General features: G+C 39.7%; 1 protein-coding gene across 1 annotated transcript in view; it reads left to right on the forward strand.

The window, feature by feature from the left end:
• Nucleotides 1–26,543, forward strand: part of dmd (dystrophin) — a 334,110-nt gene that overhangs the window by 164,752 nt on the left and 142,815 nt on the right. Inside the window, exons 17-24 of the mRNA XM_040141867.1 lie at nt 3,113–3,220; nt 3,439–3,618; nt 7,492–7,661; nt 10,506–10,629; nt 13,625–13,703; nt 16,978–17,090; nt 18,974–19,102; nt 23,331–23,523. Of these exons, the coding sequence (XP_039997801.1) occupies nt 3,113–3,220; nt 3,439–3,618; nt 7,492–7,661; nt 10,506–10,629; nt 13,625–13,703; nt 16,978–17,090; nt 18,974–19,102; nt 23,331–23,523 (1,096 nt within the window). The remainder of the gene's footprint in view (nt 1–3,112; nt 3,221–3,438; nt 3,619–7,491; nt 7,662–10,505; nt 10,630–13,624; nt 13,704–16,977; nt 17,091–18,973; nt 19,103–23,330; nt 23,524–26,543) is intronic.

Here is a 26,543-nt window from a genome sequence, read left to right on the forward strand (position 1 = left end):
GCACCAATACTAAGCATTTCTCTGTATTTTCAGAATTAACTTTATAACAATCAGCTACATGTTGGATGTTCAGTAAAACTGAGAACACAGCGAAGAGGACCGTGTGCCACAGAAAGCACTCGCTCCGGTGCCCACAACAACCAATGCTCAGTCACCGCAACACAGTTTAGTGCCGCATCAACTACAATCCCAATTTACAAAAGACAAATGATGGAGTGAAACTCAGATCATTCTCTCCACACTATCATCCTCTAGCTTATTACCCTGCCAAACAACCAACAACAGCACTAACTGGTTTAGATTTATTATGTGTACCAGTGATGTGGCGATTTAAAAACACTGTGTTTTACCTGTGTCGTAGACCTGTGAGTGATCAACTGTGCATGGCACAGGGAGGATGCAGAACGGACAAAACATTGTGCTCACTGTTGTTGGTTGACATGTACATCCACATAAGGCAGGAGGAGTTCAGTGAACATTTGCTGTGTTTTGGAATCGGTAATAACGATGGGAGAAAAATAGCTTTTGCTTTTGATGGCATTTGATGACTGGTCATTACAAATATTAGAGGGCACAGATTTCCACTTTCATATATTGGATGGGCCATGACACTTTGTCCCCCGTGGCGATTACACATTTGCTACTTAGCAAATGTTAGCATGGTAACACACTAAACTAAAATGGCAAACATGGTAAACATTATAGCAGCCAAACATGAATATGCTAACATTACCATTTTTAATTATGTATGCATGCTGACGTTAGCATTTAGCTCAAAGCACCACTGTGTTAAGTATAGCCTAACAGCTGTACTTAGCAAGGCCATGAACGGGAACCATTAATGTTTGCAGTGGAAGACCTTTAGCTACTTCTGCTGCTTGTAGCTTTTCCAGGACCTGCTGAAGCTAGCAAGAAGAGGCAGATTTAGGTGACCTTTCAACTAACATGTGGAACTGGCTGTCATTCCTGTGCACACTAAATATCCTCAGTGATTTTATCAAGTGTCAGTAAACACAAAGAACAGCCGCGGTTAATGGGACTGCCATTAGTTTTGCAGGTATTTGATCATAAACGAAAGTATTGGATACATTTATATTTTGACCTGACGATGGGGCAAGAGAAAAAGTCAGTGGAAAGTTCACAAAGAGCACGAATGTCTGTTTTAAATTTCATGGCAATCCATTCATTAGTTGTGGAGACATTTCACTCTGAACCACAACTGCCAACCTCATGGTGGCACTAGAAGTAAAGTAATGCTACCACCAAAATCAGTAGGATTCATCCTCTGGGGAACATGAATGTCTGTACAAAGTTTCATGCAATTTATCAATAAGTTGTAGTACCGTTATTTTAGTCTGGACCAAAGTGTTGGGCCGACTTCCTGACCGTGCTGACTGTGGCTAGTAAAAAATCTTACATTTATCTCTTTAGATGTGATCACAACAGAAAAAATTATGCAGAAACGCAACATTGAAATATTTATCTTTGACAAAGCATTGTATACCTTCACTATAAGATCAGTTAGATCACACTGCACAACTTTGGCTGTTGTATAAATATATATTTTGATTAAGATCATAATTAGATGCTCTCTTGTTGGCTTTCATATTAGAAAAAACTAATATTTTCTCTGTCTTATACCAGCATCATTGCAGTTGATATTTTTAGCCTCAGCAGACTTTGCAAAGGAAATTAAATGTGTTGTGATATCCGATTTGCTCGTGTTCTGTGATTAATAATTGAGGAAGCTAAAATCACAACATCGGCTTATGCATGATTAACTGATCAGCTTTAATTTAAAGCTCCAAAACTAGATTTGCATTGCTACACTTTAGGCCATAGTCAGCCTATGTTTATTGTTTGATTTGTTAAATAGAAGACATTTTAATGCTCTAACACTTTTTTATTATTTAGAGCCAAAAATACATTTAGTAAAAGAAATTGCTGACACTTAAAGCCATTGTTTTCCTGCCTTCTTTTTCAATAGCAGTATAATAAAATAGAGATAATTCAGGGTTTGTTTTGTTTTTTGTATGTGTTTGTGTATGCTGTATATATTTAGATTTTGTCCGTGCCCAGTGTGGCCACCAGAGGCCCGTTTGATGAAGTGTGATTACTCAGTTACAGAGATAAGTGCAGATTGATCATGAAATAATCTATTCACTGTGTTTTATAATGAGGGATCACTGGCTGCAATGTCTCTCTAGACATCCATAAGAACCAAATTTAATTTGATTACTTATTCAAAACATCAGGAAATGCACCAAATTCAGTTTTCCCCCTTTCTCTGGCTAAATGCTTGTTCAATTACCACCCGAGGCTTTGGTTGCAAATGAACCGTCCATGTGCTGCTAACAGAAATATTCCCAGTGTGACCCTGGGCAGAGGGGGAGATGCTGTCACAGACAATAGGCTGCTTCTCAGAGGCCTAAGGAGGATGCTGCAGTCAAGAGTTACCCGTACCAACAGTAGACAATTGCCTCAAGTGCACCACCGTCCACATGATGACATTTGTTTCTTTTCATGCTCCCTCTTTTACTGTCTCCTCATTTCCCTTCACTCCCCCCTCTAACTTTCATCCGTTCATCCATCCTCCCCCTTGTTTCTTTGTCCTACAAATCTCCTCTCTTTGGATTTCTATGGTTTCCTCTCTTCTCAATCTGTTTCCTCTCCTTTCCTTAATCCTTCTCCTCATTCCATCTCCTCTCCTTGTTTCCTCTCCTCTCCTCTTCTTCCTCCTCTTCTTTCCTCTCCTCATCTTTTCTTTATCTCCCTCTCTATCTTCTTTTCTCTCTTCTCCTCCCTTCCCTTCTCTACTCCTCTATTCTCTCCTTTTCCACACATCTTTTCCCCTCTTTTTTATTTGTGTCATCTCCTCCTTCCTCTCATTTCCTCTTATCCCCCCCTTTCTCTTTCTTTCTATTATTCCCTTTTCTCTCCTCCTCTTTTCATCGTCTCTCCTCTTCTCTCCTCTCTCTTTGTTTCGTCTTGTCATTATCTCTTCTCCTCTTTGCTCTCCTGTTCTTCTGCGCTTCTATACTACTTTCCCTCTCCTCTTTCCTATTCTTTCCTCTCCTTTCTTTCATTTTCCTTTCTTCTCCTCTCCATTCAGTGTTTATTTGGATCCTGGCTGACTCAGAAGGAGGAGCTGGTTAGCTCCATCAAGACCTCCAACCTGAAGGACCAGGCAGAGATGGTAGCTTGCCTACGCCGTCTTGCTGTGAGAACTACAAATCACTTCCATTTAGCATAAGGAAGAAATGTACAAGACCCAACTTAACTCCTGTGCAAAACAGATGATACACTGATTTTAGCAGATTTTACACATTATTGGTCATGCATTGTATGAAATGAGAGGCCAACCAGGAGGGCTTACATCCTCAACATTGTTTTTTTTTGTTGTTGTTTTGTTTTTGTTTCCTTTATTTTTTCCCGCAGATGGTGAAGGCAGACCTGGAGGTGAAGCGTCCCACCATGGACAAGCTGTGCTCTATGAGTCAGGATCTTCTGTCCAGCGTAAAGAACAAGGAGGTCGCCAACAAACTGGAGGCCAGACTGGACAGCTTCGCCCAGCGCTGGGACCGACTGGTCCAGAGTCTGGAGATGAGCAGCTCCCAGGTGCACCACACATTTGTTAAAAGATTTATAATTGAGTAGTTTATTCATGATTCAGTAGTAGTTATGCTGTACCGTATATACCAGCTTCTCAAGAATTTGCCTTTAACTTAGGACAATTACAGTATCATATACAACATAAAATAACTATGTCTTCAATGAGAGCAAGATTTTGCATTATAATCCCAAATTATGTGAAAATGATATAATAAAAATATAATAATACTTCATTTCTACATTATAGCACTTGTCAAAATCAACAGTTACAGTGTGCTCTACTAAAACCAAACATAGAACAATAAAGGACAATAAGAAACACCAAGGAAAAGATGATAAAAAAGGACTAGAAAATAATAATACACATAGATACGAACATAATATATTCACAGACGTTAGCAAGTTAAAGGAATAGTTTGACATTTTGGGACTTTCTTGTGATACCACGCTTACGTCTGCACGCTAAACCCAGAGATTGACATTTTTATACTTTGGAAAGGCAGAACGTATTAGATAGTGTTTTTAGATGTCCTTGTACCTCTGCAGAGCCAGGCTAGGTGTTCCCCCCCTGTTTTCAGTCTTCATGCTAAGCTAACTGTCTCCAGGCTTCAGCTTCATATATCCCGTACAGATGTAACAGCATATTTCCCAAAATGTCAGACCACTCCTTTAAGAGTCTACCTGCCAGATTCTGTACAATTTGGAGTTTGTGCATTGTTTTTCTGATTTATACCAAATAAAAAGACCATTCCAGTCCAAGCATGAGGGAATAAAAGCATATATGATGGATTCAGTGTCTCTAAATCTCACAATTGAATGGATTATAGCAATATTCCTCAGATGATACAAGCAATGTTAGATGGCTTTCCTAATATGAAATTTCAAACTGAGGCTGGAATTAAACATCACATCATATTTCTTATAGAACTCTTACAGTATAGTATACAGTATTTCACATTTGGCCTGTTGAGCAATTGAGGACTGGATTTGTGGGTGCAGATGGTTTGGGCCAATCACAAGACTTTCAGTTTTGTCAGAGTATAGTTTAAGAAAACAGACATTCAATTCTTATATCTGTTGAAGTTGGAGAGGCCACTGGGTTTGTATTCCACCACATTCAAGGATTAGGAGACCAGTAGCAGTCAATCTGCCATGGCAGTAAGCCACGCTTTTCTGTGAAAATGTTGTTAAGTAAGATCAATTAAAACTACTTCACTTCAGGTTACAGTCCGGCCAGGTCATTGCTTGTCACCTTTTGTCCTCAGGTCTGAGAGTGCGTCAGTTGCTCTGTCCTACCAGCTAGCTGATTGCATTTCATGTCATTCACTCAGGGTTCCAGGTGTTCATCAGTTTGTGATTGGGGTGAAGAATAAAAACCAGCAGGCGGTTGCAAGTCATGGAGCAAGATTTAAAAAAAAAAAAAACTGATTAATGATGAGCAGCTGGAGCATCTTTGGGAAGGTTAGGTTTAAAGGCAAAATGGGAATTGAAGAATTCTTTAATAGACAAGTCAGGGCTACAGTCCATGACGTGGGCTCCTCGCTGGTTTACAATATTGGTTGGTTTTGGTTTGTAGCCGTACAGATGACTCACTCTGGGTGCCTGTCAAAATGAAATCCTGCTTGTTTGTAGCATCTGAGGTCAACATTAGTCCTGTTACAAGAATACTGCGGTGATGAAACTGAGTCCTCGTAGCTGCAAAGCTTTGGCATTCGGGACAGAGAGAAATGAATGGATTGGCTGGATGACAGAGGTCATTAGAGCTTTATGTTACACACCAGTGGAGAATAATGAAAAGGGAAGGATGGAATCTTGTGTTTACTATCCTATCCTTTCCTACCTGCAGTGGGCTGAGCAAACATCCAGTGATGAAGGAGGTGGCCGTGCTTTTAATCAGCTCTGTCATGAACAGTGATCACTCTTCATTATCACTTCTCTCAAAATACTCAGATGTTCAATTATAACTTCCCCCCCGCTGTCCTCTCATCTTCCTCCATAACTACACAGTCTCCGTAAAATCCTCTCTTTCTTTATCTCTGTCTCTCTTTTGTCACATTTGTGCTTTTAAAACTTACATGCACTGACAAGTGATAAGATAAAGACAAAGCACTTTGTGTTTTTTTTTTTAAATTGACTGATAAAATACTGTACTGTAATGTTACTTTTATCCTTAAAGCCCTCTGGAGGGCTTCACACTGAGTGCTGAGTAAATTATTGGAATTATTTATGTTTAAGGTTTGCAAAGGGACCCTCATGCCCTGAAAGCGATCCTTTTCAGGAAGCACTTTCTGTGCTCAAAACTCAAAGGCTGGGACCAAAATAGATCAGTTAAACAACTAGATTGATGAAATATAACACGCTAATTCACGAGTTTTATTTTACCTTTGAAGAGAGCCAGGCTAGCTGTTTCCCTTTCTTTTCCAGTCTTTGTCCCAAGCTTATTTTGCCGACTGCTGGCTGTAGCTTCACATTTAGAGTGCAGACATTAGAGTGGTAGTGATGTTCTCCTCTAACTCTCGACAAGAAAGCAAATAAGTATCAGAGTGTTTCCCAAAATCTCACACTTTTCCTTTAATATTGCCCGAGAAGCTGGATTCAGGGCAGAGGTATCCCTTAAATGTACTACAGTAGCCTTGAAGCCACAAAAAGGAGGTTGGGTTCACAGCGAGGTGGAGAGAGAAATCAGATTAATGTGATTTTTTTTTAAAATTAGCATGACATTTTTTGAAAAAAATATTACTTAAAAGTATTCCCTGATCAATTTTATTTCTCTGTGCCATAGAGCAATGCTGTTGTTGTCCAAAAACTATTAAAACCACATCAGTAAACCACACTGTTGCACTGGGTGACATGTTGCTTCGTTACTCTGAGCACACACTATAGTTTATTTTGACTCGGTCCCACACACACCGTCCTAATACTCACTAGAACAGTTGTTCCCACACCTTTCTTTTTCACTAGATTAAAAAATGTGTATTAATCTGCTGCTGAAAAAAGTACCCAATGAATCCACTGTTTCCTCCTGTTTGAGCTACATCTGTTAAAAACTACAGGGACCAGCTTTTTTAGACAATTGCCAATTTGTTGTCTTTGACAGCTTTTATTCGTGTGTATGCTTATACTGTACGTGCGCACACACACACACACACACACACGCTTATTATTCTGCAGCTGAAGTCAAAATCCATCATGAAGTTACTGGTCATGGTGTTTGCACTCATCTTTCCTTCTCTCCATTACTCTTTGGTTCCCGCTCTTTCTCAAATACTTGTCCGTTATAGTCAGATAATCAGTAAGATAATTAGCGGAATGACCTCTGAGTCCGTCTCCACCACTTCAGCTGTGCGCACACTTGCACACGCAGACGTTTCCATGGAAGGGAGGCTGTCCCAGTAGTTGTAGCAGGTGCTTAACCGTTATTAGCCTTCCCTGCTGAAACCAACCTGAGCACACGCATGCTTACACACACATACACAGTGTTATCAGAAGAAAATAGTGAACAATGCTCAGAACTGGAATCAGCACGCACCTTCATCTAAACATGCAACACACATATACAACGTGATCAAAACACACATGGAAGCTACATTTTTCTCTAATTCTTTCTCCCACCTTTTGCCTCTCAAGGACACTGTTGCAGTCTAAGAGTGTGTGTGTGTGTGTGTGTGTGTGTGTGTGTGTGTGTGTGTGTGTGTGTGTGTGTGTGTGTGTGTGTGTGTGTGTGTGTGTGTGTGTGAGAGAGTGTGTGCATACACTCAGACAAATGTGAGAGTGTGATTAGGGATCCGTATGATTTGGACAGATCCCTGTAAACTGATACGGTGCTTGCTGTTGTGTGCAGTTTGTCTAGATATTTGTTTTGTTTCTGCATATGTCCAGCTGTCATCGGCTGTCAGCGCGGCCCAGCAGTCCGAGCTGACGCACTCTGTCACGGCGACCGTTACCAAGGTGACAACGAGGGAGAGGGTGTCTGCTGTGCCCCAGACCCGAATGTCGCCACCACCTCAGAAGAAGAGACAAGTTGTGGTAGACTCTGAACTCAGGAAAAGGTGAGTGTGTGTTGGTACACTAAAGATGCCTACTTTGAATTATCATTAGCGTTATAACATCAAAAGTTTCTTTTCTAACTTGTGTTACATGTTCAGTTACATGCACCCCTTTCTGCTGTCTTATCTCAGCAGGTAGGTGATAGCCGATACTGAGGATGAGTATCTGTGATGGTGGTAATAGAGGCCAGCTTGAAAGGGAACCTTTGATAGTAGTGAAGTAGGAGATTCTGACAATCCTGTAGCGAGTAGTGAAGTAAGCCACCTTAGAGGAGGATCTGTTAGGGTGTGGTAGTATATTTACTCGAGAATGGTACCTCAGTAGACAATTAAGGTACATGTATTCTAATTGAGTATTTCTAATTTTATGGTACTTTTCAGATGGAAATATTGGACTTTATTGGACAGCTGTATTATTTTAGTTTTTATTAACTTTGCCGATTGTTTTATCATCTTATGATATAAAATATAAAATATGATGAAACTACCGTATGGAATTTAGAGTAGTTGGAGAAAGATGCCAGAATCATTCTTCACAATGATCACTTTTAACTTTGATACTGTAAATTCTCTGATAGTGTCCTTTATTTACCCCCCATGGTATAGAGAAGGCCTTTATTTGAGCCTATATTAGAGACAGGACTTTATTTCTTATTTCACCTTCATCTGTTGACTTGAAAATTTAGTACATAGTACATAGGCTATTTCCACGGCACTTATTCCATCAGCACAGCGTCATGTCAGGCTTTTCGCTGTGCCTTTTGTCCCCATACAATGTACAGCTTACTCCAGAATTTTTGCATTAAACATCACACAGCCATCCCTTTTATAGGCTTTTAATGTGAAAAAACATCATGAAGTGTTGAGTTTTGTTGACAGCAGCTTGTAGTGCTCAGGGGTATGGTAAGGAAGAAACTACTGGAATTCATTTTGAAAACATTATTTCAGTTAAAATAGAAATTGTACAGAGGGAATTAGTGATCTGGAAAAATGGTCATTATACAAAATTTACCATATGACTTGAATTCCAGCTTTTATGTAAGTTAAAATTTAAATTACAGGATGTTTCACTTAAAAGTAACCTGAGGAGTTTTTGACTTACCAGTTTCGGGCTGCTCCATGGGTCAACAAGTGGTGGCAGTAACCTGCCAAGAAACGTAACGATGTGCCTATAAAGGGCAGTGAAGTAAAAAACTGCAAGCTAGCAAACACTCATGTACTTAATCAGACCTCAAGGATACACACGGCGCGTACTGGTGAGAAACACTGAATGTAAACATAACTTTTGTAGGTTTATAAGAAAACTCCACAGTGCACCTTCGACATGTTTTTACATCGAGGTACAGAGGTTTTACCTTATGTAAAGATCTCTGTACTTCCTCCACCTCTGCTAGCATGCTAATGATTGTAAAAGTGTATTTTTAGGCATATTTAAAGTTCCCATATTAAAATACAATTTCCTTTTCCTCAGTTGTCAATAATTTAAATTAAATTATGCTGTGGTTCAGTATAATTTGTATAAATGATGTAAATAAGTCTTAAAAGGATATTTACTAAATGGGCATGAAAGCAGCCCCTCCAAGTTCAAGATTCTGACTGGCTGATGCCTGGGCTCCTCAAACGAGGTAATGAAGTAATGAGGCGACTTTCCAATTCTGCTTGATTGGATGGAGTCAATTAATCATTTAATAAGGGGATCCAATCATATTCAAGTGGTGTGTTGACTAGAATTAGTCACAAATCACTAATAAAATTTTTTTTCGACCTACGGTGGGCTCCAGAAGTCTGACATCACTTTCCCATGGGAGCCCACTGTATATTCAATTGAATACAGTACAAAGACATGATATTTAATGTTCAAACTGATAAAATTAATTGTTTTTGTAAATATCGACTCACTCGTTCTCTGATGCCTGCAATAGGTTCCAAAAAAGGCACGTTTACCAGTGTGTAACATCACCTATTCTTTTAATGACACACAGTAAGGGTTTGGGAACTGAGGACACTAAATGATGAAGTTTTGAAAATGAAATTCTTTTCCATCTGAGGGATCCAAGGTCCCAGACATTCAATGTTGGTTTTCGGCCTTGCCCCTTTCGGGCGGAGATTTCTCCGGATTCTCTGAATCTTTTGATGATATCATGCATTGTAGATGGTGAAATCCCTAAATTCCTTGCAATTGCGATTTGAGAAACGTTCTTAAACCGTTGGAATATTTGCCCACGCGGTTTTTCACAGAGTGGTGCACCTCGCCCCATCCCTGCTTGTGAACGCCTGAGCCTTTCGTGGATGCCCCTTTCATACCCAATCACGATACTCACCTTTAACCAATTAATCTTTTTATCTCTGGAAGGTTCCAGGATTTTAAAAATTACACAACTTTCAGTCTTTTGTTGCTTACTTTTTTGAAGTGTGTTGCAGGCATCAAATGCAAAATAATCATATATTTACTAAAACTAATGAATTTGATGAGGTAAAACATTAAAAATACTGTCTTTGTACTGTTTACAATTTAATATATGTCAAATAGGATTAGTAAATTATCACATTCTGTTTTATTAATGTTTTACACTGCTTCCCAATTTTTTTGGAAACAAGATTATACTTTTAAGGAGTGTTGCTGTTTAAAATACATGTGATGAAAATGCTAAATGTGACTTTGAATGTTATCAACAGAAGTGATGGCAATCTGCAAATTAAATCATTTTGAGTTAGCAAGAACAATAAAAGATGCCATCTTGAAAATGCAGTTTTTATAGAAACCTGCAACAACAAATATTTTTGTGTTTAATAATATTAGCATAGTGGGTAACGTTGCCTAGTGCATGTGTTTGTGTGTATCGTTAGGTTCGATGTGGACTTCACAGAGGTCCACAGCTACATGACCCGTGGCGAGGCCATCCTACAGAGCCCCGAATTCTCCTTGTCACGCAAGGATGGCAGCATTCAGGGGCTGCATGACAAAGTGCAGGTAAAACACACCCTGGGTGTGTGTGTTTGTGTGCTCACGTGCGTGTGAGAGAGATCCTCATGAGTCCCCTTGCTGGGAATTCGCCTCAACAACAAATTACACTGAACTCTTTTTATAGGATTAGTTGCACATTGTGTGTGAGTGTGTATCTGCAAGCATGTAATTGTGAAGATGACTCTTTCCTGTTTCTCAATCTATTACTTTACATCTGTCTGTGTGTGTGTGTGTGTGTGTGTGTGTGTGTGTGTGTGTGTGTGTGTGTGTGTGTGTGTGTGTGTGTGTGTGTGTGTTTGTGAATGAGAGAGAGAGTTAGAGCTCACTGCAGAGCATAACCTGCTGAGACCTGTGATCCTGCAATAACAAGGTTCCATTGCACAGTTGTGTCAGGAATGGATTTTACCTTCCATATAGCAATCATACCTCTGAGGACATTCTCAACTATTATTATGCATACAGGACAACACTGATGTGGCTCAGCGGAAGTAGGAGATGCCGCAAAGTGCAATAATGAGTGTGGAGTTTTTCAAAGTTTTATTCAACAGCTGCCTGTGTGTGTAAATGGACTGAAATTGTCCTCTAAAGGAGAAAAATATACAATATTACCACAGAAAGCAGGAACAACAAGAAAGATCAGCCACTACATGCTCGCTGTAGGCGTTACCAAGGGAAATAGTAAAACATGGAAAGAACCTGCTGTAGCCTAACAAATTGGTCTTTTCTTATGGCTTAAAGGAAGAGTTTGACATTTTGGAAATACGCTTATTCACTTTCCTGCTGAGAGTTAGATGACAAGATTGATACCACTCTCATGTCTGTACACTAAATATGAAGCTACTGCCAGGAGACAGTTAGCTTATCTTAGCATGGAGACTGGAAGCAGAGGGAAAAAGCTAGCCTGTCCAAAATTAAATTTTTGACTTACCAGCACTTCTAAATTTTACTAATTAACAATTATATCTTTGTTTAATTTGGAAAAAAAACAGAAACAGCTAGTCTGGTTCTGTCCAAAGATAAAATGACACTCACTAATTAGCATGTTGTATCTCATTTGGCTCAGATTTTTCTGGTAGCGCAACAAGCTGTAAACACAACACCAACATATTATCACCTTAAAAGCTGACCATAAAGTTTACATGGCTAACGTGTTAGCAAACACTTGCCTGCGGTACATCCCGAAGACAAAGAGAAACATAAGTGGTCATTTGGAGTCATGTTTGTGTCCACCTGAAGAATCACAGTCCAATATTCACTGCCTTTTAGCACTAGTTTTGTCTCCAGTTTGTTGCAATGTTGCCAACTGTTCTCAATGGAAAGTAGCTAAAGCCTGTAAAAAAATTTGCTAGATTACATTGTGCTAATTTTCATATCTGCGAAGTCATTACTAAATATACACAAGGTTTTATTAAAAAGTTAAGTTTAAAAAAATTAAGTCAGAATGGCTAATGTTAGCAAATTTAAGATAGATATTTCTGAGACTCTTTTCTAATTGCACTACTGTTATAACATGTTTTTCCAGCCACGCTGTTTCCTGCTTTGGGTCCATGAATGTATTATGATAGCTAGATACCAAGATGGCTTCCGTTTATTTTAATAAAAGTTGATCAGCCAGCCCATGGACCGAAAGGTTTTTTGCTCTTCTTGCTTTGCTTCTGTTTTGCCGAGCTCACAGCACATTCGTATCTCTTTCCCTGAACCTGCTGGCCTGTCCTGTAGACTTTACATTGACAGTCTCCTTTATATTGTCAGTCTATAAGGAAGTTGTAGTCTTTTTGTTGCAGTGCTACATTTGGACCCTGGTAGCAAGGCTGACTGCCTGAACTTTATCCGGCTCTCTTAATACATCCCTGTTGTGTTTGCTGTTCACTCACTCTCAGTCAAGTTGCTTCATGATGATGTCTTTCAAGCAAATGACTGAAGAGAATCTTTGGAAATTGGAAATTTTGAGAAATTCGGTGTTCCATTATCCTGTAATTACCTCAAGGCCACAGTGTTCAGGTAAAAGTACCTAGTCTAGCTTTAATCCACAAACATCTCGACCTTTGCATCTAACTCCGCCAGGAAAGTGAGTAACTGACTTCCCAAAATGTCCAACTCACTTATTTTGTTTTATTACCGTAGCCTATGGTACTGCACTATTAGAAATTTCTGTGGGTTCTGAAATGTAGGGAAAAGTTGTTTACACTGTCGAGGAGGTATTGCAGGAAGAAAACAAGTCAAACATGTTGAGTTTACCTGACTTTCTTGTGTGGAACCCGTTGACATATTACGATTGAGTCAACTCAGTGAGTAAAAATTACAAATAAAGCTAATGTCTAAGTATAATTAACCCATTTCCTTGTTGATGGGATAACATACAGTTAGGTCCATAAGTATTTGGACAGTGACACAAACTACGAATATTGTGTCACTGTTCAAATACTTATGGACCTAACTGCATTTAGATTATGGAAGAAGGACAAATGTAAATCAGTATAAAGTATAAATACTGATTCTTCCAACATAAGTAACTTGTGTTACATTAACATAAGTAGAATTAGATAAAGTGACTTTATCATATTCACATACAACGGACATAATACAATTGCGAGCAAATCCAGTTATTTAATTTTTTCAGGGAACCACCCACAGTTTGGTTTTGAAACAATAAATTACCTTTTTCTTAAACCTTTTTGTTTGTCCAAAAAAATGACCAGACATGCTGAGGTTGTCCTAAATGTCGCAGCAGAATAAGATCAGAGGCTGATGAAAGCCTCAGGACCTGTTATTGTTTGCAAGTAATAGTCTCTCAGTTACTTGGTAACTAGCATGTCCTTAGATTTATGTTTTAATGTTTTTAATCTGTCTTTGTAATAAATAATAAATCTGTAGCTCTCGGCCTGTCGTTCATTTTGTCTTTCTGCCTCTCCTTGTCAGTCTCTTGTTCTTTAACTCCTATAACTATTTCTCCCCCTGTCCCATCACTCTCTCTCCCTAATTCTTTTTCTCTTTGCCATAGGCAATAGAAAAAGAGCGGCCTGAGAAGAACCGAAAGCTTCAGGAGGCAACACGCACAGCGCAGACCCTGGTCGAGCAGGGTAATGTGCACACTCATACACACACTCACCCACCACAGGCACACTCATTCATTCACATGCATACACACACATGCACGCACGCACACTCCGTCTGTCCCCATGGCAACGCCTCCACCTGGCCCACCCTCTCTCCTTGTCTCCATAGAAACACTGATAGAGAGAGGAAAGGACAGAAAGAGAGAGGGAGAGAGATGTTTCTTTTCTTCTGTCCTCTCTTCTGTCCTTGTGCAATTGTTTGGGCTTCTGAGAACATGGAAACACTCAATTAATACTTTTCACTTTTCTTTTTTCATTCACGCTGCCACATTCAACCAAGCAAAACATGCCTGAACATTCCTCAAGTTACCGCACAGGGATTTTTGTGTGTGTGTGTGTGTGTGTGTGTGTGTGTGTGTGTGTGTGTGTGTGTGTGTGTGTGTGTGTGTGTGTGTGTGTGTGTGTGTGTGTGTGTGTGTGTGTGTGTGGAATTGAAGGAGGGAGGAACAAACTGTATCTGTGCTTTTGAATGCAAATAATCTCACAAATACATGACACGTTCTGCAGGTATACTGATGTTGATTACTTCAAAAGAATTTTAATAAGTGAAGTAATGTGTTTAAATCCTGGGGAAATCTTAGTAAAGCTTATGAATAAAACTCTAAAAACGCAACATCATTAAAACCAGTAAACATTTTCAGGTACCAATGAACAAATGAATCTTAAATTAGAAAAAAAAAAACATCTTAAAGGCAAAGGCAAGACTGGCAATATTCTATATTTTTCTTATTGTTAACAAATCCCATGAAAAGACACAAACCAACTATGTGTTAGTCTGTGTCTCAATACTACCCCACCATGTCTGTGGCTCTCAGCCCCAGGCCCAGTGACTCTGAAGACAGAAATCTTTACAATTGGCTCACAAACAGTGTTGAGCTCGATACTTGAAAAATCAGTTAGTAATTACATATTACTTATTGAAAAAGTAATTATTAATTACTCAACAGCAAAAGTAATTAGTTAGATTAGGTCATTACTCAACCCAGCTTCAAGAAGCTTGATACCAGTCCCATGTATGTGTGTGAAATACAGAGCTACATCCAGGAAATACTTAGCTTAGCATAGCTTATTTTATCTTAGTTTATCTTATTTTATCTTAGCTTATCTTAGCTTAGTTTATCTTTGTTTAGTTTAGCTTAGTTTATCTCAGTTTATCTTAGTTTATCTTACTTTATCTTACTTTAGCTTAAAGACTTGGAACAGGAGGAAAGTCCAGAACATGAACTCTGTAAAACCACAACTTGCTTTGAGACCACTGTGGTTTACCAAGGAAGCCCACGTTTTTTTACTGACCCTCAGCATCTAGCTTAGTGCTGGTGAATGCACGCAGCTCTCAAAAAGTCCTTTCATCACAATGAAGCCACCAGGTTCACACACCATCCAAGTCTGAACAAAACCTGGTGGATTCCTGAATGTTGGCTTACCAGTGGCAAATGTTAGCAAGCCACCTAATTCTACATTCTTGCAAACTCAGCAGAGGGCAAAGAAAAGGAAAACCTCCCGTTATTCCTTGTGAGTGTTCATATAATATTCCAAGATGGTTACGACCACAGCTATCCTTGCAGTCACATAATTTAAACAGGCTAAATTAGCTACTTTTGCTGTGTTACCTATCTGGAGCAGTTTCACTAAGTAGTGATATCAGATACAAACAAACTGTGCATAGCTTCATTTAAATTATAAATAGATATTATTAGTATTAATATTGGATTTTATTATGATGCAACTGTAGGCTTTTCAACCATTTTGCCACAGGTGTGTGGACACTTAGCAATATGATTCTTTTCACCAAGTGGGAGATACAGTAAGGTCCATATGTATTTGGACAATGACACAATTTTCGTAATATTGCCCCGGTACACCGCCAGAGTGGATCTGAAACAAAGCCATCAAGATGTGATTGAAGTGTAGACTTTCAGCTTAATTCAAAGGGGTTTAACAAAAATATTGCACTTGCCATACAGCTATTTTTATGTATGTCAGCTGTGAGAAATTCATCTCCAACCTGGAATCAGAGCAAGTAGGCTCACATGAACATTTTTTTCTGCTTTGGTTGCTCATACTTATGGTCTAAACAATACGGCGTAAATGCGGCGGAGGAACACAAACATGTAAATTGAACTACTTCGGAGTTGCTGGGACGCGCTGACAGGATGGTGTACGTGGCATTGAGTCAAAATAAACTACAGTGTGTTCATGGTAATGGAGGAACATGCAACCCAGTGCAACAGTGCGGCTCATTAATGCGTTTTTATTCGTTTTTGGACAACGGTGGTGCTCTATGGCACAGAGGAGGAAGATATATCTGGCTCCGAATGCAGTGCTTCTGAGTAGGATACATTTATTGTTGCTTTGGATCTGCACATGGAATTTGTTGACATGAAGAAAAAAATACAGTTGTTCCAAGTACACTGCATCTTCAAAATCGGCCGTCCTTCAACTTCATTGTTGCATATGACGGCACTTATCTAACATTAAGCTTATGCAGCTGTATTCATAGTAACCAATAGTCGAAAGTAGCGCTACTTTGACGTTTGACATCTAAATGTAAATGGTACGATTACAGGAAGAAAAAAGCAATCTCGAGCCTTGCGTGCCATATGAGAAATGTGAGTCAGGGTGCTGCCTTTTCCAGTACCAATTATCATCTAAGCAGTGGGGTTCAGTTTGCCCTTTTAGAGGCAGGAGTGTGGATCCATTTTTTTAGAACTTTAGCATTGACTTTTCCCTCCTGGAACCTCTTGGAGGTTTTCATTTTCCGTGCACTGGATTTTTCCGTGCACTTTAAATCGGTCATTTACATAAATAAAATGTTAGCTGTGAGCGTGAATGCACAGTAAGGTGTGTGTGTGTGTGTGTGTGTGTGTGTGTGTGTGTGTGTGTGTGTGTGTGTGTGTGTGTGTGTGTGTGTGTGTGTGTGTGTGTGTGTGTGTGTGTCCCTGCGTTCAATGGGCAATCAGATAAACAGTTTTGGTGCTCACATGTTGTGCAGAATATCAATGGCTCATCTCTCCTCTCCTACACATGACATTCACCAGATTCTGTGTGTGTGGAGTGTGTGTGCATTTATTGCACTTATTCCCCCTAGAAAGACGCCAGTTGGGCACATGTGAACTCTGAAGCATGTATCACTGGGTATGTTTGTGTGTGTGTGTGTGTGTGTGTGTGTGTGTGTGTGTGTGTGTGTGTGTGTGTGTGCGATTCAGTGTGATACCCCCCTCTCTGTCTGCTCCTCCAGAGGGGAGTCGTGCTGATGACATTGCCCAGTCAGCGGAGCAGCTGAACCAGCGCTGGGTGGGATTCTGTGCCCTGTTGTCGGACAGGCTGGTATGGCTGGCTTACCAGACCAAGGTACACACACATAAACATGGATACTTTCATGTCCGCTCTGTGTCATTGGATCATTTTCTTAGCACAATCCGCAGCAACAGTTGCCCACCACAATTCAGTACATGGATGATGTTTGTAACACCTCATCTTTCTCAAATATATACTTAAAATACTTATACTTTATTCAAGGGAGATAAAAACCACTTGAAAAGACGGTTTGCGAAATTACACTACTGTAGCTATATCACTCAGAATAAAAGAAGTCAGCAGTTTTAGGCTAAATGGCTGTGTGGATGAATATTGCACTTAGAATAAGCCTTAAAATAAAATTAAAGTATGTGAACTGGTTACGTTCATTTAGTTTTGAACGCATATTTTGTCTCGTCCAAAAGTTATATTAGCTTACATTTAAAGTTGACAAAAAACTGCGGCAGAGATTGTAAAGGTCGACTCCATCGTCAGGAAAGTCCTTATCTTGTTTCTCATGGATTCAAGGGGCTGAGAAAACCAGCTCACCAAGATATAATGCTGGGAACAGCAACAGTATACCACTTGCAAAGTCAGTTATGATAAATATCTGTGTCCCAGAAGAAGCCAGACTGTCTGGCTTTTTTGGATTTTACAGCGTGATTTTAGTTCTTTTTGCCGATTTGATCATCTCAGACTGTGTTGAGCGCAGAGCTCAGAATTGCTGAAGGATCCGTTTACAGCGACAAATATTTCCACATCTTTTTAATCTTAAATGTTGCACTTTAGGAAAACTCACCTGCCAGAACGCATGGTGCATCACTATGACAACCAGTAACTGTGAACCGCCTCATAACCAATCTCAGCTGCGGTGTAACTGCATTCAGTATGCTGACTTTGATGTTTGTTGCTCATTTTTCTCTGTTTAATATGTTGGAAAATGTAAATATAAAAAGGTAGTTAAGGTCAGTGCCACATAATTGTATTATATAATGAAACATCAAAACTGTACAGTAAAAAATGAAGGTTAAAAGTCCTGCAGCAGCATCCCTGGCCCCTTCTTAAGGCACCTGGCTGTGTTGCCCACTTCAGGAACCACTGTCCCACATCATCAGGGCTGTTTTCTCTGACTTTTCCCTACAGACGGGGGGGGGGATACAGAAAGTCTCTCGTGAAATAAACAAAACTGTTACAACTTTGGCAGAAAAATTTCGTGTTCCTTTAGGACCTTGTTTTTCATGGTAAGAACAAAAAAACAAACAAATAACTGTTTCAGTAGGCTGAGTAGAAAACTGATTTTGATGTGTATAACTGGTGGATTGCGTGAACGTATCCTCTTTATGTTTTTGTTGTTTATTGAAGCTGTTTTTTGACCTTCTTCTGATACCAAAATGGAATAATATACAATGACTTTATTAACATCTAAATTACCCGTGTCACACTGAGTCCTGTAAAATAGGCAGAGTCAACACAATTAACCCAGAAATATAAATAAAATAAAATAATTTCTCCTTCGTGTTAAAATGAACTTTGTGAGCGCTGGCTTTTGGTTTTTGAAACAAATGCACAGCATGGGTGAAAAAGCATTGCTTCTGAATGAATGTGTTAAAGTAGGCAGGTGAATAGCACAGAGCTCTAACAAGCCATTTACTATGCATAGACTTTGAATGACAAAATTGCTATCCAGTTACAGAGTAATAATTTCAGTGTAATAACTATTTTTCAGGTGATCGCAGGTGTGGTTGGAGTTTCATCATGCTGACCAATCATGCAACTCAACTACAAACTAGAATAGAATTTGTGAAACAAGACTGATGTTGTGTGGGTGTTTGTGGGAATAGAATTTGGGCTTTTTTACCTTTTACTCAAAATGTGTTCCTGTGTGTGTGTGTGTGTGTGTGTGTGTGTGTGTGTGTGTGTGTGTGTGTGTCCTGCAGGTGCTCGCCTTCTACAGCTTGTATGAGCAGTGTGAGCAGGCAGTGGACAACAGTGAGAACTGGCTCAAAGTCCAGGCGCCTCCAGCATCTGAACCAGAACCGCTCAAAGTACAGTTGGACCGATGTCAGGTGAGTGAAATAACGTGTGTTTGGCTCCAAACTTTGCCCATCATTCTCATTCTCTGCTCAGGCCCACACTGGCAAACAATATTATGTTACCTCTGAAGTTTTAATATTACATCCATGTTCACTTTGCATTTATTTATTTTTTTGTCCTGTTCATGTTTAAGTCTGTTTGTTGTTGTTGTTTTGTTACATTTTCTCGTGGTTTCTTAATTTCTTCTTTTATATTGTCTCTATTTATATGGCTTGTTTGGATTTCTGTTTCTTTTCATGCATCTTTTTGTCACAGCACTTTTCCGTAAGTATGTTTTATTCATTTATTCATTCCAGCTCCTGCTGAACGATTCCATCCCTTCCCTTTATTTTACAAATTGCTGTTTGACAACACTTAAACCTATTCTTACAAAAACCCTACAGGCAAAGAAAGTACAGCCACGGATGGGTTGTAACTTTTTGTTAGAAGCTATCAGAGGAATTAGTAGGAGATCCATCTGAAGAACTGTCTCTACACTAAAAATGAAGCTTTTTACTTCTCTGTTGGTGTACAGATTAAACAAACCAGATATAATGTGTTAATCAATGGAATTTAAAGGTGCTGGTGGGCACATTTTTTAAACTTTGGACAGAGCCAGGGCTAGCCTTTTCCAGTTGTTATGCGAGGCTAAGCTAATCACCCGCTAGCCCTAGCTTCATAGAGTAAAGACATCGGAGTGGTATCAATCTTCTCAGCTAGCTCTCAAGAAAGAACGGCTATAATAGTATTTCCCAAAATGTCCAGCTATTCCTTTAAACCAGAGGTTTTCAAACTGTGAGGCTTCCCCTGGGGGGCACGGCAGAGTTGAAAGGGAGGCACAGAGGGAGAGACAGGAGGCGAATTTCAGGCCAAAATCATTCCTCAGAGGCATATCTCTGAGATTTAGACTCAGTGTGACTTACATTTTCCGAGGATATCATTATTTCCAATGTCTGAAATAAATGTCCATAAATGTCCATAAAAAGACACTCCTTATAATTTCAGACTTGCCTGAGGATAATTACTTTTTTAAGTTTTCTTTAGTATCAAAGGAAAATTTTTCATTTTGAGGGAAGGAACACAGATGTGCCCATGGCGTCAGACTTTGAAAACCCCTGCTTTAAACCAAATGAGTCTATAAATGATTGGGTGGCTTAAACAGCAGTCAGAGTGACGGGTGCACAAACACACACACACACACACACACACACACACACAGACACAACGCTTCAGAAAAGTGACAGGTAGTTGTAAAAAAAACTTCAAAAGGGAACAATGACAGCAGGTGAGGCATAATTAAAATGAAAGAGAGGACATAAAGGCAGAGGGGAAGCATGTAAATCCCACAGAGAGAAGATGGATAGATTTCAAAGTAAGAGAGAAATAAGAATGGAGCAGGACAAGGGACGAAGGAAAACAGACAGGGATGTTGACAGATGAGTTTGGGGAAAAAGAGATGGAGGATTTCTCTTTGCAGATACACCATTCAGTCACAACATTAAAACTGGTAACTGGTTTTAATGTCGTGGCTGATGGGTGTATGTCTAGCTTCAGAAAAATTCACACAGACGAGGTTTCCCTCAGATGTGTGCCCACACATTTTTACTTTGCCAATGCATAGAAACAAATGGCGAACACACATTTGCTCCCACACGTAAACACTTTCTGAGTTCCTATCTTTATATTAAACAGGAACGACTTCAGAGAAAATGAAATATTTACTGAAACTTTCAAAACAACCTTCCTGCCAGCAAATTATGCCTCCAAATGTCAGCTTATGAAAATATATTCTGTCGAGGTTATAAATCTTCTGTCTTCTAACGTTATTCATAAGTAATGTGTCTCTTGGCTCTAGGCTAGAGGTATTAACTTACTTGGTGTTCCAGGGGGATAGAGCTGCATTCAAAGCCTTCCACCAAGGACAGTTCAGTGAATATTAACCTGCCTACTCGCTACACCCGCAACTCACCTGGGCTGATCCTCCTCAATTTTTATGATTTAACTAAGACTAGTTTAAAACAAGATTAATGGGTTAGAAGGATACGTTTGGTCGTATTCTTTATTGTTGTTTTTGTCCCTGAATCCCATGAAAAAGACCAACAACAATAATAAATGGGTCCCACTAACAAGTACTGTGTGTACTCAAAGGCAGATATATCTTATTCCTCTGTGCCATAGAGCTCCCGTGTGCAAACACACACTAATGAGCCACACTGTTGCAACGGGTGACGTGTTCCTTCATCACCATGAAAACACACACTGCAGTTTATTTCTACTGAATACCACGTACACTGTCCTGCTGCCAAACATGGATCAGTCCACCACTGGCCAGCGTTCACATTAGTAATGTTGTTCCCTGCCTGAGTACACCTACGTACCTACACACTCCAACACAGTAGGTGGGGATAGGTAGACCTAGTTGGTTTGTGTGCCGCCAATAAACACAAAGAATAAGAAGAGTACACTGCACTACACTGCACGTTCTAAAAGCAGTCCAGTTCTGTTTTTTAATACAGTTGTTTTCACACCTGATGCGAACCGTACCCTAGTACACATGAACCGTATTCAAGGCCAACTATTTGGGTAGGGTATACAGTGTATATAGTTGACTCAGATCCAGGCCCAGGTCCCTGATGGGAAAGCCCCTGTGAAAAGGTGGTGATAACATTTAACTCTGCAGCTGTCAGATGAGAAGCTTCTGTCTTTATCCCGTTATTCTTACTGGTCAGTTCCGGTTTCGGTTATGTCTGCATTGAGGCGGGGTGGGACTGAAATTTATGTGTGGATTAACTCAGTTTAAAGAACACACATCAGTCTTTGAGAACGAAGATAAGGCTTCCGGAGCTCATTCAGAAACCTTTTTTTCACATCCCCCTTTGTGTTGGTTAACAGACTCAGTCTGTCTACAAGAAGCATACCTAATATTACGACGAAATACTACATGCACGCCAACAACCACCTCTGCATATGAATCTAGCCTTCTAAAAAACCGGCTGAACAGTACAACATCGGTGCATTTTGAATCAAATCAGTTATTACATCTTGGGCTCAAATGAAGTGAACAATAACAGCAATAATAATAAGTGAACATACACTAAACCCCTCGAAAAGCAATTGTCTTTTTCTCTTGTAACAGTAAAAATGAAAACAGTTTGAACTGTTTGAAAATAGCGAAGCAACTAAACATCTTACAACTTACCTTATCATATTCATAGTGTAATACTATATAGTGCATGTTGTAATAATATAGTATAATACTATAGGACTAACTAACTCTAAACCGCAGTACAAAAACTTTATTTCCATGTGTCTTACATGGATCATCAAACTGGCGAGGATGTGGCCTTTTTGCCTGGGTCCTGGTAGCTTTAACCTCGGTGTTTTACTGTGACATCATGCATGTAGCCATCAATCTATTTTAAGCCCTTAAATTTACAGGGTTCCTGGTTTAAAATCAGTCAGCCAGAGACAGATTTCTTAACCAACTCATGGAGCTCATTAGCTTAATAATCCTAATTAGCTAGCAAGCTACTGCTGATCAAATCTGCTATCGACAGTTGGCATCAAATCAACAACCCATTGCCTAGAAAATTACCAAGGTTTTTTATTCAGATCTGCTACTATAAGTATATGTGCCATGCTAGAACAGAAAGCTGATAGGTAAGGGGGGCAGGAATTAGCAGTGGGTCAGTTTTGGCTTGTCTTTATATCAAAACATGATTATAACATATTTTTTTGCCTTTTACTGAGGTGGTGAACACAAAGCAGGTGTAGAAAAGTATAGAAAAACGGATTCAATTGCACTGTTCTCTTTTTTTCCTCATGATTATGAAGCAGTCATTTTCCCTGTTCTGTCTGTACAGTTTGAATTTAAGGAGAAATAGTTTCACAGCTACATTTTATTTTGCTGAGCTGGTCCAATTTCCTGCTTGGCTTCCTATTCATTAACAGTTGAAACTATATTTAAACATTTATGTAAAATAAAACTGATTAAGCATAAGGCAAATGGAGTGGAACTTTAAATATGAAAACACAATACTTTTTCCATAAATCAGTTTTTATTGGACTAGTCCATATGGAATAGTTTAACAACTTTTTAAACATTTTTTTTTATCAAACCTTTTTGACACCAAGCGAGCTGTTGGTTGTTTGACTAACACTCTCTCCTCCTCATCTGTTCATCCATGATGTGACTCCCCCTCTCCCTCCTTGTCTCGTCAGGAGGAGGTGGCGCGCCTGGCCTCCCTGCAGCCTCAGGTGGACCTGCTGGAGAAGCAGCTGAAGGAGCTGAAGAAGGAAAAGGAAGGGGAGGAGGACCCCTCGACTTTCCTGGATGCCGACATCAGCGCCTTCAAAGAGCACTACCAAAAAGTTCTGGATGATCTCAGGGCCAGGGAGAGGCAGCTACAACTGGGTGAGAGACAAGAGATGCTGAGTCACTGCAAAAAAGTCATCCCAGAAACTCATTTAGTGATGAGAATATGAGTTGACCGTGATTATTACACTTTTTGACCCCTGTTTTTGTTTAGGTGCCCTCAATTTCAATAGCTGGACGGTACACTCAGTCAGAATAATTGCTGCATTCTTAAAATTTAATGAAAGTTTTATTTTTCAAAACATAGGTCTTATTTCCATAAAATTGGACATAATTCTTATAATTTATAATTTACTCCAACTTGACTGTTGATATATGGGGACTCACTGATGATCACATATTATCTAAACCACTCATCTTGGACTCATCAATGTACCATTACCATCCTAAAAAATTATTTTTATTTTTTTGTTTGTCAGGGCAGGACAACCCTACACTTGGAAGCTGATTTTTTTTTTTTTTTTTTAGACTTTTTTAGCTCGTCTCTATCCCGGTTCAGCATCACCTGTCCAATAAAGATAAAATGTTTTTGATGCCGTTTCAGTCCTCCATGCCTGAGGTGCAGTTCATAAATTAGGCTGGAGGCACATTGTCTGAGGTGGGCTCTTAAGTCTTCAGTCATGACAACACTGTCCTCCAAGATGTTCCCTGCTCTTGATGGGTTGTGGTGAGAAAAGGCGAGGTTTTGGCCTCGTCTTCCTGAATGCAGAGGACAGGAACCTATTTGAAGGCGTTTTCATCACCAATATCACAACAAATTGTGAGAGACAAGGACATAGTATTGGAAGTATTGATTTTTTTGGCAGTGTCTGACTGGAAGCTGAGCATTAATAGCCTACAATGTAAAATAGAACAAAATTACTCGCAAAGCTACTCCTGAAGAAGTTAAGCTAGTGTTGTACTTTCCACGTGCACGTGTATGCAAGGGTCCGTTTGGGTCAGCGTGACATAAATTCCCATTGCAGAGGGTGTACATGAAGCGTGCGGATGTCTGTGCGGACCTCTCCACGTCAGTCTGTGGCACCACTACGCTACAAGGGCACCAACTGTGCATGCGCTCCTCCAAGCGGAATTCAAGCGGACTAGAAAGAAGTATAATAAGAACTACTTGTCCGTGGTGTCCACAACTGTCCATGTGCGCGTCCTCAAGAGGGTATAATTAGGGCCTTGGAGGCACCTTCCCCAAAAATGGCTGAAAGCCCCTCATGAGACAGAGCAGTTGATTTCTGTTGGCACAGTCAGAGAATACAGAGTTCGCCCCACACTTAGTAAAAATGGTCCACATTAACTAATGATAACCTTGGGTCCCCCCATCAACAACGACAAGAACAATGTACCCACCTTGGTCTGTAGCAGTAAGTAGGCTAACACCTTGCTTCTTTAAGATATTCAGCAGGCTTGGACAGAAATCACATAAAAAAACACTTGCTGAAAGTGACTGATGTTAATTACAATACTAAATTAGATTCATTGTGGAATGCTATCTGTTCACATTAAAATTCAAACTTAATCTAAATTAATTTTGAAAGACTCTGTTAAGCCTGAATTTACCAAATTTCACAATATGAGAAAAAGATGAAGGGAGAAGCAGCATGAACAGCATGAGCACCAGCAAAACTGGTCCACATGCGTCCAGTGGCGGTGAAAAGTGTTACACAGAGATAATGTCGGTGTTTTTGACTGCAGCTAACTCAGCTGGTCCTGACAACTTATTCCCTGCTGGGGAGAGGGCACCTTTAGTTTGATACAGACTGATGACATGAAAGAAGAGTACGTGGGGGTTTGTTTTTTCTGCAACTCAGTGATGCTTGTGAAAACAATGATCCCTCCATAATTATGCAATCTACTAAGTTCGGTTAATCGATGCAATAAAATGTTTAGGCAGAAACAAAATCTGGGCTAACAATGAACAGGCCTGCATTAAAAGAAGTGAAACAGTTCAGTTGTGCTTGACAGCAGAGCAACTTCCCATTTTTCTGTAAGACTTTGAACAGGGCCCCATAGTGTTTTCAGTGTCAGTGTGGATCTGTTTTTGCAGGTAGGTCTGGGCATGATTTAGACAGACTCTCTTCAACCTTATTGACATTTATTTTTAATTTAACTCTAATATTAAAACATTACTGGTAATATGGTAGTAAATTTTTAACCAAGAGCAACACTTTAGAGGCTCAGTTCACCTGCAAAACGTCACTGTAAAAGACAAAGAAAGATTGTTTTTGAAACCCAGAGCAGCTGCTATTTTTATTTGATGGCTAAGTGGGTCACACACTCCCAGTGCTGTACAGTCTTAAAGGAATCCAATGGGCATTTTTGGACAGCTGTCATTTCTGCTAAAAAAAAAAATCAGACTTTATAGCCTATAACTCATAAATAAAAAATGTTTTCAGTTGGATTCAATTTCCATCCTGTGGATTGGTTGTTGTTCAAGTTCTAGTTTTGATCATGTATTGATATTATCTGGGGCCCTCTCATAGCACGGGGATGGATTGTTCTTATGTGTTATTTGAGATTGAAGTGGAGTTCCAGTTTCTAAGCTTTTGGTAAACCAAGAATACGGTCTGTGTGCAAGACTCGGCACTTTAGAGGATAGACGGTGAGTGAAAGTCAGCCACGGCAGCCTGCTGGAGCCCACTCACTGTATCAGGCATCTTTGGTGTGGCAAATGTCTCTGCCCACAACAGCAACAACCACCCAACATTCAGCATAGACACGCTTGTTGCGGTTGTTGGAAAACGGGATGAATGCATTGAGGTCATGCAAACACTCACAGCCCACAGCAATGTCTCACAGAGTACTGTTTCCATATGGTCTGCTCTCCAGTTACGACAACAAGGACTTCACGTGCTTGATATAGCACAGCACAGTTTGTGTTGTAGAAGGTTGTTTATAATAATAAAGCAATACACTAGAAAGTAACACTTATTATGCTGCACTGTTGGCATTATAGTTGTCATTTCATTTCCCAGGCCGAGTTAAAAATCGAGTCAAAGATGCAAACATTTTTAAACAATTCACTAAGAATGGCTTTTTTTCAGAATATCACAACAGCACTAATTGCA

This window comes from Xiphias gladius, chromosome 13 (genome assembly GCF_016859285.1).
Source record: "Xiphias gladius isolate SHS-SW01 ecotype Sanya breed wild chromosome 13, ASM1685928v1, whole genome shotgun sequence".
NCBI lineage: Eukaryota > Metazoa > Chordata > Actinopteri > Istiophoriformes > Xiphiidae > Xiphias > Xiphias gladius.